Raw genomic sequence first — 12,259 nt, forward strand, 5'->3', positions numbered from 1 at the left:
TCCCCATGGAAACCTGTGCCTGGCTTTGAATAAGACAAACACATTGCTGCCTCTGCTGCCCAGCTAATGGCAAGGAACCCACCTGAGCTCACCCAGCTTGTGATTGACTGCCACAGGAATCCTAACAAATCTTGTGAGGAGCAGTTGAGGGACCTGGGGCTGCTCAGCCTGGAGAAGAGGAGGCTGGGGAGGGGGAGAACTTCATTGCTCTCTACAGCTCCCTGAAAGGAGGTTGGAATGAGGAGGGATCAGACTCTTCTCCCTAGTGTCAGGTGATAGAATGAGAGGAAATGGCCTGGAATTGTGCCAGGGAAGGGTTAGGCTGGACACGAGGAACAATTTCTTTCCTGCAAGAATGGAACAGGCTGCCCAGGGAGGTGGCCATCATCCCTGGAGGTGTTCAAGAAATATGGAGGCATGACACTTTGCAACACAGCTTAATGGCCATGGAGGTCTTAGGTTGATAGCTGAACTCAACCATCTCAGAGGTCTTTTCTAACCAAAACAATTCTAGGATGCTATAATAATAATAATAATAATAATAATTATTATTATTATTATTATTATTATTATTCATACAAAAGCCAGCAAAAGGTTGTTTGGCTTTGCCAGAAATCCTCACCCTGTTAGCGACACTCAGAAGCAAAGGGCACACAAAGAGCTTTGTTGTTCCTCTTCCCACAGCAGGGGCTCATTCTAACCAACACCCACTTCTTGCTGCAGTACCTGGTTAAAGTTCCTGCCCAAGGTGGTGCTAACTGCGTGGTGGGCAGCACTTTAGGACAAGTGCCTGTGGGCCTGAGGTGTGAGTTTGCTTCTTGGGGTGAACTGAGCTGAATCATGAGGGTCATCATCTTGAGACAGGATCAGCTCGGAGGGTCCCTTCCAACCCGATGCATTCTGTGGTATTTTAGGCAAAGTAAAGCATTTAGGGAAAGAAAATCCCTCAGATCAGCACTCCCCCATCCCTCAGTGCTGACAAGACTGGTCTAATGGTGGGCACTCTGGCTTCTACAAGGGTTTCAGACCAGCAGTGACGTTATTCACAACCTTCCCCCCAGGCAGGAATTTACTCACTCTCCACAGCCCCAGCAAAAAGAATTCACAGTTGAATGTGGGGTCTGTGTGAAGGTGTTGTCACCACACTGTCCCCAGCTGTTGGTGCACAACAGCTTAGTGCCAGTCACAGAAATACCAGGGCAATTTGGTGGTTTGTTTGTGGAGTTGGTGTGTTTGGGGCAAAAAGAGACCTTCCAACCCAATGGAGGTTTCAGCTCCATATACCCACCAGCGTGTGAGTGCCTTCTGCTGGGATAAAAGGGTTAAAGGGAGGGAGCTGAGCTCCTCTTCTTCCCAGAAATTATTTCCTCCACAAACCTCCTTTTCATTACTGCCACGGGGAGAACGTTGATGAGGTTGGCAGAGGGGCTACCAGATACCATCTTTAATATCCGGGCAGCAGGACTCAGTGCGGCTCTGAGCGCTGCAGCTGCGCGTCGCTGCACCACGCAATGCAGCCTGCTCACCCGCGGCAAGGCACTGGCGTCGTGTCCCTCTGCTTGTCACTCGGCTGGAAAGGACAGGGACAGGCTGTAAGGTGACTGGTGGTGAAGAGCCAGCGGTAGTTGTGGTGTTTGCCTTGATGTGATCACACCTGGAGCCCACACACGCCCAGTTTCAGCGCTGGATGGAACTGCAGTGCCGCATGCAGGCTGGTGTGACTGGAGTTGTGCTGCTGTGACAGCCTCTGTGCTGGTGTGACTGGAGTTGTGCTGATGTGACAGCCTCTGTGCTGCTGTGATAGTGTGAGAAATATATGTTTGATCCGATCAATTCGTGGCAAGAGGCCACAGACAGGGAGGAAAGGGGGTTTTAATGGAGCTGCACTCCTCCTTGCACAACCATCACAAAAGCATACACTTGGCTTAAGATAACAGCAATAAATAATTAGAAACTAGAAAGCTTGGTGGAGGAGGGAGGCAGGTGGAAGAGACAGCCTTTGCGCATGAGCAAACAGAGGACTAGTTTGGAGTTCACGGAAAGGACACTTGAGGAAGACCCCTTACTTCATCCCTGAAGACCACCAGAGGGACCACCGGATAAAAAGAGACACGCGTGGAAGAGACACCTCCCATTCTTAGAACTGATAAGGAAAACAGTATCACAGTATCACCAAGGTTGGAAGAGACCTCAGAATTAGTAATGAATACGTATCAGAATAGGATATAAAAAGAGAAAACTGAAAACAAAAGGTGTACTTTAGGGTAGAGCAGAGCCTCCCCCGCGCACCCAGCCCTGCGCATTGCTTGATTCCTGCAACTCTATTAAAAGCCTTATTTTGCACGAACGCAAGTTTATGCCCGGTATTTATGACAATAGGAGCTGTGCTGCTGGGACAGATCGTCCCTGTGCAGGCGTAGGTGCAGCTACAGGTTTGGATGCAAACGTAGCTACAGGCTCAGGTGTAGCTGCAGGTAGAGGTTGAAATTCGGGTACAGATCTACACGCAGGTGCAGATGGAGGTGCAAGTTCAGGTTCAAACACAGATGTAGGTACTTTTCCTTTCCTCCCCCCCCCCCCCCCCCCAAGTTAAAAACTACAGCTCAGGTGTAGCTGCAGGTAGAGGTTCAAATTCGGGTACAGATCTACACGCAGGTGCAGATGGAGGTGCAAGTTCAAGTTCAAACACAGATGTAGGTAATCTTCCTCTTCCCCCACCCCCCCCAAGTTAAAAACTACACTGCGAGGGCGCTGGAGCAGCCGCCCAGAGAGGCTGTGGAGTCTCCTCGGAAGGGATTCCAAAGCCCCCTGGCCGTTGTGACCCGAGCTAGGTGCGGTGGGTGCCCTGGGGGCTGAATGCTGCCGAGCCCCTTCCCACCCCCACCATGCTGGGACTTGGGGGCGCTGCGCAGGTTGGCTTCAGAGCCAGGTGCATCGTGACGTCACACCCCCCGGGCCCGCACGTCACGGCTCATGTTGATGACGCAACGCCCCACCATAGGTCGCCCCTTTGTACGTCACTGTTCCGCGCCACCCGCAGCAGTGCCGCCCGGCGCGGCCATGGCGCGGCCCGGCCCCGGGCGCTTGGCGCTGGGGGTAGCGCTGGGCGCGGCGGCGGCCGCCGGGCTGGGCCTGCTTTGCCTGATGCGGCTGCGACGCCATCGGCACCGGCGGGGCAGCGGCTGGGGAGTGGAGGAGGTGGCGGCTGCAGGGCGCCAGAGCCAGGGTAAGGTGGAGCGGCGGTGCCGGGCTGGGCGGAGGGAGCTGTGCTTCGGCCCTCCCGGCGTGTCTGGGCCATCTGGTGTCTTGTCTGTGCCCCTGTGTTGGGGTAGGAGCAGTTTGTGAACAGCGTTTTAATCTGTGGTGCTGCGGAACGAGGCTTTAGGTAGCTGCCTCCTCGTGGTTTCCTGCGCCGCTCCGTGTAGGACGCTCCGCAGAGGCGCTGTGGCAGTGACAGGAGAGCAGACAGACCCAGAGGACTTTGAGAGGCTGCGATTACTGCCCCTGGGAATGTCTGCCCCTGGTTCTGGCCGTCTGTTACAGAGGGAATTAGTCCATCCATTTCCGCAGGACTTCACCCTGCAGGAGCAGGTGCTGAGCAGAAACAGGAGGGTAGGAGGTATCAGCGTCTGCGGATGGGACAGTGGGAACAGGGGGAAATGATGCTGGGGCAGAGGCTTAAAAGGAACACACACTGAGGGCCTGGGCAGCCCCTTCCCGAGGAGAGAGCGAGGGAGGCAGTATGGTTTCAGGGAAGCAAGTGAAGAATGAGGAAGAGATGACAGTAGTTCTTTATTTAGTCAGATCTTTCTCGATGAGTTTAGATGCATTAAGCTTCATTTCTGCTTCAAATCTGGCTGCTTGCTGGAGAGTGACTCTGTTGTGGTATCAGAGTCTCTCTCCTTAAGTAATTGGCATGACTGATGGTATTTTTATCTATAAAGTTATTGAACTTTCAAGCAAACCTATTTAAAATCCACAGAGGAGAATGTACTCTTACAGACTAGTTGATCATGCTGCATCATCCAGCCGTAGAAGTGCTTAGGTTGGGAAAGACCTTTCAGATACCTGCAGGGAGATCTAAGGATTAGCCAGACAGGTGAAGGTTCTAGATGCTCCTGAGAAGGCAGTGACACATTGGAAGGACTCAGCTGCTCTTGGCTGAGGTCTCCACCGTGGGTTTCTGCGGAGATGTTTTCCTTGGGTAAGAACAGAGAGTTTTGGGGGGGTGATTTGTATTTCTTTTAAAGAATAAGTCTCTTGGCTAAAATTAGCTTTCATTGTCCTCCTTCATTGTCATATGTTCTCCTGTGGGCTGGTTGCTTTCCTGGCTGCTGGCCACCTGAGTTGAGTTCAACTGAGGAGACCAGCAGAGTGTGTTTTTTCAGTGTGATGTTAGTACAGAAGTGTGAAGATGACAGTGAGAATTAAATTGATTTATAGTAAGAACTTTAACCCCCCCCCCTAGCAGTTTCCTCATCTACAGTATGTGACATTAGGGTGGATTTTGTTATTTAAAAACCCCACCAATTACAAGGGGGTTTTTACAGGAGTGCAGTTAGAAGATCTCTGATCAGCCCTGATTGCTCTCACAGATCTATTTAGTCTTTGTTCACTGGGGACCAGTGACAGGACAAGGGGTGATGGGCACAAAATCAAACAAAAGAAGTTTGATCTAAACGTGAAGAAGAACTTCTTTAAGGGTGGTAGAGCACTGGAGAGGGCTGCTTAGAGAGGTGGTGGAGTCTCCATCTCTGGAGACATTCCAAGCCCACCTGGATGTGTTCCTGGTTGACCTTTTCTAGGTAACCCTGCCTTGGCAGAGGTGTTGGACTCAGTGATCTCCAGAGGACCCTTCCAGCCCCTAACAGTCTGTGATTCTGTGGCCAGGTGCTGTTGAAGGGAGCAGTAACCCAGCCAAAGAGACCAGAACCTCAGGCTAAGTTAGGCAGCAGTACTCAAGACCAAGCTTTGTGTTCTCCACCTGCACACCAAATTGTACCCAGATCTCCCATGTCAAACCCCTCTCCATTCACATCTGACAAGCTTCACCTCACGTTGTCTTCCAGCGGTGCCCAGAGTGCCGGTTCCCGTGGAGGGGTCTGGTGATGCTGTGTGCACCCCTCTGCTGAGGCAGGAGGAGCAGGCAGACGTGCTGGAGAGCCTGGACTTCGTGTTGAGAAACATTTCGGAGCTGAGGAGAGAAGTGGAGGAGCTGCGGAACAGCCTGCAGTGCCTGGCTGCCGAGATCGTGGGGGAGGTCAGGTACAGACCCAGCCCCTTCCTGCCCTTTCCTCCTGCTCTGCAGTAAAACTGCCGGGACCTGGGGACACACACACACAAAATTTAAACCCAGAGGTGGAAAATGTGTTTCTCTGTTTTCCATGGGTGTTACATTTTGGCCTCCAGGGGTCTGGTTAGCCAGGGTTGGCTTTTTTCCTTGTGGAGTACCTGGCAGTGACATTCGATTTGCGTTCTGGACTGGGAAGGTTATTTGGGCTGTAAATGTCTTGCTGCTACTACTGCTTTCTGTGATTGCTGCCAGCTGCAGGTAACTTCTGATGTAGAATAGAAGGTGTTTTGGGATTGCTTTGCCTTTGTTCACTGAGGAGATCAGAGGGATGCATGTACCGTGACTACCTCTGTGTGTGTGGGTTGTGATGTTCTAGGTCTGGGGTCAGAGCAGCTCTGACTTCAGAGTACCACATTTTGCCATGTAGCGACAGGGCCAGGGAGTGTAAACAATTCACCTTGTGAATCCTTTCTAGAATTGCCTAGGGAGGAGGAGGCAAGTGAAATAACAGCCATTTCACCATCAAAGGTTTATTTGTTTCTCTTTTCCTTCCCCAAAGGGCCCATCTGGAAGAAACACAGAAAGTATCTCGCCGGAGGCGGTTCCCATTCCCTAGGGAAAGAAGCGATTCCACAGGCTCCAGTTCCATTTATTTCACTGCCAGCTCAGCAGCAGCGAATACAGATGATGGAGAAAGTGAAGGAGGGTAAGCAGAGCAGACGGTCAGGAGCAGTTGTGGGGCTTTGGTGCCCCCTTACTTGCTTCTGAGCAGTGTGCAACAGAAAAGATAGGGTTTTCTATCCTGCTTTTATTTGCTTTTATTACAGTTTATCTACCACTGCCACAGCCAAAGTGAGAGAAGTGAAGCAATCTGACTTGTAAAGAAAGAAGAGAAAAAAACATACTTTTGCAGGATGTTTTTAAAGCAGTAATTTTATTAGGGACCCTTGCAGGGAGAAGAAAAGTAGAAGCCCAGTCTGGGACTTGAGTGAGAGTTTATACCTGAAATTCCATGCAAGCAGATAGTTCAGAATGCCTGATGTAAAAGGTACATGGCTGCTGCCTTTCTGAGGAAGTCCCTTCCTCTGTGCCATAATCAGAGGAGCTCTGTAGCTGGTGAGGTGTGGCATGGTGCTTTAAAACAAGCAGCACTGGCTCTGTGTGCTTTCACAGGGAAGCTGCAGTGAAAAACAATTTCAGAAGCAGTTAATGGTTAGACACTGAGAGGCAGGCAGAGTTTGGAGGTGACATGCTGTTTGGTAGCAGCTGAATGACCAGCAGCTGGTGCAGGCTGGCACTTGGCAGCACAGTTTGTGACGAGGGGACAAAGCAGCTGTCACTGCAGCAGCATTCTAGAACAAAGGATGTGGATCTGCAGGAATGTGGCTTTGTGACCACTGTAGAAGTCGTTTGGGTATTTGGTAGATGGAGTCAGTGGAGAAGGAAGGAGCTGATGTGATCTCATTCAGGTTCATTTATCTGAGGTGGGTGTTGCTATGAAATCAAAATGAAGGAGCAAGTGAATCATGAGCTGCAGAGCAGACATTATCTAGTTGGTTCAGAAGACAAGACCTCGCTATCTGGATGATTACAGATGGGTTGAGTCATCAGGGTGCCAGGAGATTTGTAGAGCCTGCTGGAAAGGGTGGTTGTTCTCCACAGGCAAGAGCCCCAGCTCTCCTCAGAGAGCTGCAAGCTGTGATAGAGGCCAACAGCAGTTCTAAGCTTCAGAGGAGGCTTCCTCCTGAGGGCACCTCAGGGGAGCTGTGGAGCTGGGATACACTTTGTTGCTCAAGCTCAGTGCTTTATTGGGAGGTTATTGATGGTTTGGGGTTGGTTCTTGTGTTGTATTTAAAATCTGCTGTTAGGTGTAATGACTGGAATGGAGAATTGGTGGGTGAGCAGCTCTCATCTGATTTGGAAAACATAGTACAGTGTAATCTGTCACTCTGGAATTCTTCCTGTACAAGTACTGGCTGGGACCAGCAATGTTGTCTTTTCAGATGTAAATACCAGCATTTTTTAGTAGCAGGTTGGGGTAGGGAATGTAGGTATGGAAAAGACTTGAAGGTTTTTAGCAGCCACTGGGAGGAAGAATGAGACCATTCTCCACAGACCTCAGCTGCGTGCTCGCTTCTGGCGGTTGGATTCTTTTAATGAAACTCAGAAGGCAGAGCTCACATTTCAGCTGTGTTTCGTGAACCACATGGACAAAAGCATCTTCTCCCGTTTCAGATACAGCTCTCAGTAACCATCTCAAGCTCTCAGGAGGCCAGAGCTCCTGAGCAGTGTAATTTCTCTGTGTTGCCTTGGCACTGCATTAGGCTTTTGGGCTTTTCTGCCTCCTCTTGCTATGTGCTTTCTTGTTCCAGATAGTCTGTTTCCATTTTCCTTCAGGATGTCTGCTAGCCAGAGCCCTCAGTACACTAAAGCATTACAGAACTTTCCATCATCATAAACTGGAGAAAACAGGCTGATAACATCTAAATCCTATAATCCTTCTGAAAACTCTGACTCTATGAAGTTATATACAGTGCTGCTTGGCTTTTTAAACTGGCAGCATCTCGTATGAACTGCCTTGAAGAAAACACATATTTGTGGTGGAGAAAAGCTGTGGGTAGGAGCCATCCATCACTGCCTGTGTTTAAAAACCATATTGTGTTTCAGGAGCCTTCAGCATGGAAAGTGGTTTTCAGTTGGAGAGCTGAAGTCTCTGCAGCTGCCAGTTAAAAACAGAGTAGTCCACAGCTGAGCTGCATAGTAGGTTGTGAGTGGAAATTAGAGAATTTCATAGAATCATGGAGTGGTCCAGGCTGGAAGGAACCTCCAAAGGTCATCCAGTCCAACCTCCCTGCAGTCAGCAGGGACATCTTCAACTAGAGCAGGTCACCCAGAGCCCTGTTGAGCCTCACCTTGAGTATCTCCAGGGATGGGGCCACAACCATCTCCCTGTGCAACCTGTTCCAGTGTTCCACCACCCTCACAGTAAAGAACTTGTTCCTAACATCCAATCTAAATCTGCTTTTCTCTAGTTTGAAGCCATTGCCCCACGTCCTGTCACTGCAGGCCTTTGTAAACAGTCTCTCTCCATGCTTCTTGTAGGCCTCCTTTAGGTACTGGAAGATTGCTATTAGGTCTTCCTGGAGCCTCTTCTTCTCCAGGCTGGACAACCCCAGCTCCCTCAGCCTATCTTTGTAGTAGAGGTGCTCCAACTCCCAATGATTTTCATGGCCCTTCTCTGGACCCACTCCATCAGGTCCATGTCATTCCTCTATTGAGGGCTCCAGAGCTGGATGCAGTACTCCAGGTGAGGTCTCAGCAGAATAAAGTGGCAGAATCACCTCTCTGGATCCGCTGATAGAATCGATTTGAGGAGTTTGTGTTGAATTACCAAAAGTGAGGCAGTCTAAAGAGATAATAATGTCAATAATCTGAAGAAAATAGCAGGAAATGAGGCTTTTAATCTGAAGTGGAGCTGTGCCAGTGTCACCTGGAACCATGCTGCTCCCTCATCCACAAACTGAGTGCTGCCTACCCGATCTCCCCCTGTAGTGCCTTGCTTTCCTGGCTTTGTGTGATAAGGCTGACTCTAGTTCTTGTCTTTAAATCTTTCAGTACCAAGTGGTGCATTTTAAAAGGTGTGGATGAGGGCTGGAGGCTGTGTTGAGTGTGAGCATTTCTTTAGCTTCTACCAGAGAGGGAAATTTGTCAGCGTTAGTGATGGTTCTCAGAAAACTGAAGCTTTGATAGCCAAATGGATTTTGTTATCTGTGGGGCCAAATTACTAGACCTGTTTTCTTCAGATAAGGGCTTTGGGCACATATCTTTGTCTCCAGACAAAGGCAGCCTCACAGTCTTCTGCTCTCCTTGGGAGGAGAACCTCAGCCAGGACAGCAGGGAGTGCAGCTGCAACCAGCAAATGCCCCTAAACTGCAGTGGTGTTGAGTTCTAGCAGAACTTGCCACGTTGACTCAGGCACAATTTCATTGGACAATAATTACTAACATCCCCTGGAATGAAGTGTTTGTGGGATCTGAAGGAGCCTCCTTCAGGAAGAGAGCTTTCTGTTCAGAAAAAAAACAACAAACTCCAAGTACAAAAGTGCACATTCTGGAATTGCTGCCTGCCAGCTACGAGCCTGCAGGTAGGTGTGAGGTGGAGAAAACAGAGTCTTATTTAAACAGAAATGAGTTCTGTAAGTGGACACTCTCCTGCACCTGTGTCAGTCAATGGATAAAGTGGTTTTAAATTTCCACCTTAGGTGCCTGTATATGATTTGGAGGAGCTCAGTTTTAGCCATCTTCAGGAACATTGATCAGAATTTTATCCTGCTCCGTTAGCAGCTAATTGCTGCCTGGACTCTTGTGCAAATGGTGTCTCCTTGCTCCAGTAGAGCAGTTCTGATAGCTCCTACTGCTGTGCACCTTTTCACATGTCAGTGTGAGCAAGATGTTTCTCATTCAGTGCTCAGGCAAGATGATGGAGATGCCAGACATTGCCAAAGCAGTTCTTGTGTCTGACATTTCCTGGCACAGGCTGAAAACATCAGGTTATATTTTCCACATGGATGAGGGTGTCAGATGTTGTTGAAGCTCTCTTTTCTAACCTATACATTTAGATGAGATTTGTTGCTCTATTGGTTCTTTTCTTCTCTTATACTGAAGATAGAAGGTGTAAGAGAAGCTGTTATAGAATCAGAATTGTCAGGGCTGGAAGGATCATCGAGCTTCAACTCCCCTGCCATGGGTAGGGACACCTCACACTAGATCAGGTTGCTCAGAGCCATATCCAGCCTGGCCTTAAAAACCTCCACGGATGAGGCTTCCACCACCTCCCTAGGCAACCTCTTCTAGTGTCTCACCACCCCCATGGTAAAGAACTTCTTCCTAACATCTAAACCAAATCTCCCCTCCTCTAGCTTGGATCCATTCCCTCTTGTCCTGTCACTACCTGACACCCTAAAAAGTCTCTCACCAGCCCCCTTTCAGATAGTGAAAAGCCAAAATAAGGTCTCCTCAGAGCCTTCTCTTCTCCAAACTGAACAACCCCAACTCGCTCAGCCTATGTGGATGCCTTCTCCCTGGGAGGTATTCAGAGCCAGGTTGGACAGGGCCATGAGCAGCCTGCTTTAGTAGCAGGTGTCCCTTCCCATGGCAAAGCGATTGAAATAGATGATCCTTAATGTGCCTTACAACCTAGACCATTCTATGATTCTATGATCCCCTCAAGCTCGTTTTGGGTTGTGTCTTTGTTGCTCAAAGGTACAGCACAGCCAACGCCGAGTCCGATTACGACCGGGAGTCGGAGCGGGAGAGCGAAGAAGGGGAGGATGAAGTGAGCTGTGAGACAGTGAGGACTGCACGACGGGATTCCCTGGACCTCGTCAATGAGGATGACACACACTTAGTCTCAGATTCCTCACTGGAGGAAGGTCTGGGGCAGCTACTGCAGCAGGCTGACCGCCTGCACAACGGGGATGAGCAGGAGAGGAGAGAAGGCTTCCAGCTGCTGCTCAATAACAAGCTGGTGGTAAGAGCTGCTTTTTTTTCTGTTTGCCAGCAGTGATTTGTGCTTTCAGCTAAAGAGCTGGGAAAGAGGAAATTGCATATCTTAGTGGGGTCCAGTTCCTGTACAACAATTTGGCCCATTTCCAGTGGCCCCCTTCCTCAGGAGCGGCTTGGGAATGGGCTAGAAGCCAAAACTGTTGGGGCAGCAGCAGCCAGTTCCCAGTGGCTCGCTGTCTTGGAACTCTGTGTCTTCTCCTGTCATCACTTTCCCTGAGTGAACACTCTGTGCAAGTGCTGAGTAGCAGGGCTCTGTGTGCAGAGCAAACACAGCAGATGTTGGCAGGACATCGACCTCACCGTGGGTGCAGAGGCTGGGGCTGTGTCCAGGAAGCTTGGCCACGGTGGGGACTGTCCAGTGCACATGTGCTCGCAAAATAAATAGGCTACAGAGTCAAACAGAAGGGTTGGGCAACACCGAGGTGGCTCTTGGCTAATGAGGTGGTGCAGGTGTTTTGCTACCTTGCAGAACGTGGGTTTGATCACATACAGGCTGTGCAGGTTGATCCCTGGCTCAGTGGATCAAGGGGCACTGATAGCTCTGCCCCAGCTGCTGCAGACAGCTCAGACCCGTGGACATGCTACGGTTGAAATGTGTCACTGCAGCTGCTGTCACCTGCAGCAGCCTGTGCCTGCCGCACCGGCACCGCCGTCAGCCTTGTTTTGTGTGTCCCAAGAGTATGGCATGGCCAGCACAGAAAATGTTTTGGGCTACCAGCCTTTTCCAAAGCAAAACCTTTTTGCCCCCTGTATTTCCAGGAAGAACAGAAGGAAGGAGGTAACAGATCACCTGATCAGTTCTCAGTTCAGGTCGATTGGGGTTTTTCTCCTGCCCACCAGCAAGACCTGCTGACTTCTGAAATTCTCTTGTATGCTCTTCCCCGATGATTCCCCCACTTTCTTTTAATTACAGCACTTCTGCAAAAGAAGTCAGATGGTCAGGTCGTTGTGCTTTCATTTTCTATTTTTTTGGGTATTTTAAAGTTTGAGTTAGTCAGAACATTGCACTTGAGCTGTAGCCATGCACCTGCAGAGCTGCCCTGGCCTTAGGAGTGAGGCAGGATATGAAACTGTTTGAATGTGGGCTGAAGGCTGAAAAAATGGTGATTTTTTTTTTTATGAGGTGGTGAGCTTTGGGGTGTTGTTTTTTTTTCCCCCAGTGCTTTGAAATTAGCAGGCTGCTGAGCTGACTGCAGTCTGGGCTTAGAATGGAGGGGTTCCTGCTTAGAAGGCAGCAACAGTAAGAGTTCATAAGTGTAATGATAAACCTGGCCATCGAGTTTGCTCCTTTGTGGTTCCGCTTCTGCTCTTGCAGAGGTGGAGACTGGTGAGGGGGCTGGAGGGGAAAGTCTTATGAGGAGAGGCTGAGGGAGCTGGGGTTGTTCAGCCTGGAGAAGAGGAT

At 49.8% G+C, this 12,259-nt stretch overlaps 1 protein-coding gene across 2 annotated transcripts in view; it reads left to right on the plus strand.

Moving 5' to 3' along the window:
* The first annotated feature begins 3,023 nt into the window (after positions 1 to 3,023).
* The window catches only part of RMDN3 (regulator of microtubule dynamics 3), a 33,571-nt gene continuing 24,335 nt past the window's right edge, over positions 3,024 to 12,259 (plus strand). Inside the window, exons 1-4 of one of the 2 annotated variants that reach the window (XM_064163542.1) lie at positions 3,024 to 3,226; positions 5,070 to 5,265; positions 5,853 to 5,999; positions 10,555 to 10,822. In XM_064163542.1, the coding sequence (XP_064019612.1) occupies positions 3,061 to 3,226; positions 5,070 to 5,265; positions 5,853 to 5,999; positions 10,555 to 10,822 (777 nt within the window). In that variant the 5' untranslated portion in view covers positions 3,024 to 3,060. The remainder of the gene's footprint in view (positions 3,227 to 5,069; positions 5,266 to 5,852; positions 6,000 to 10,554; positions 10,823 to 12,259) is intronic. The other variant, XM_064163541.1, reaches the window with a different exon arrangement.

This window comes from Pogoniulus pusillus, chromosome 24, assembly GCF_015220805.1.
Source record: "Pogoniulus pusillus isolate bPogPus1 chromosome 24, bPogPus1.pri, whole genome shotgun sequence".
NCBI classification, from domain to species: Eukaryota; Metazoa; Chordata; class Aves; order Piciformes; family Lybiidae; genus Pogoniulus; species Pogoniulus pusillus.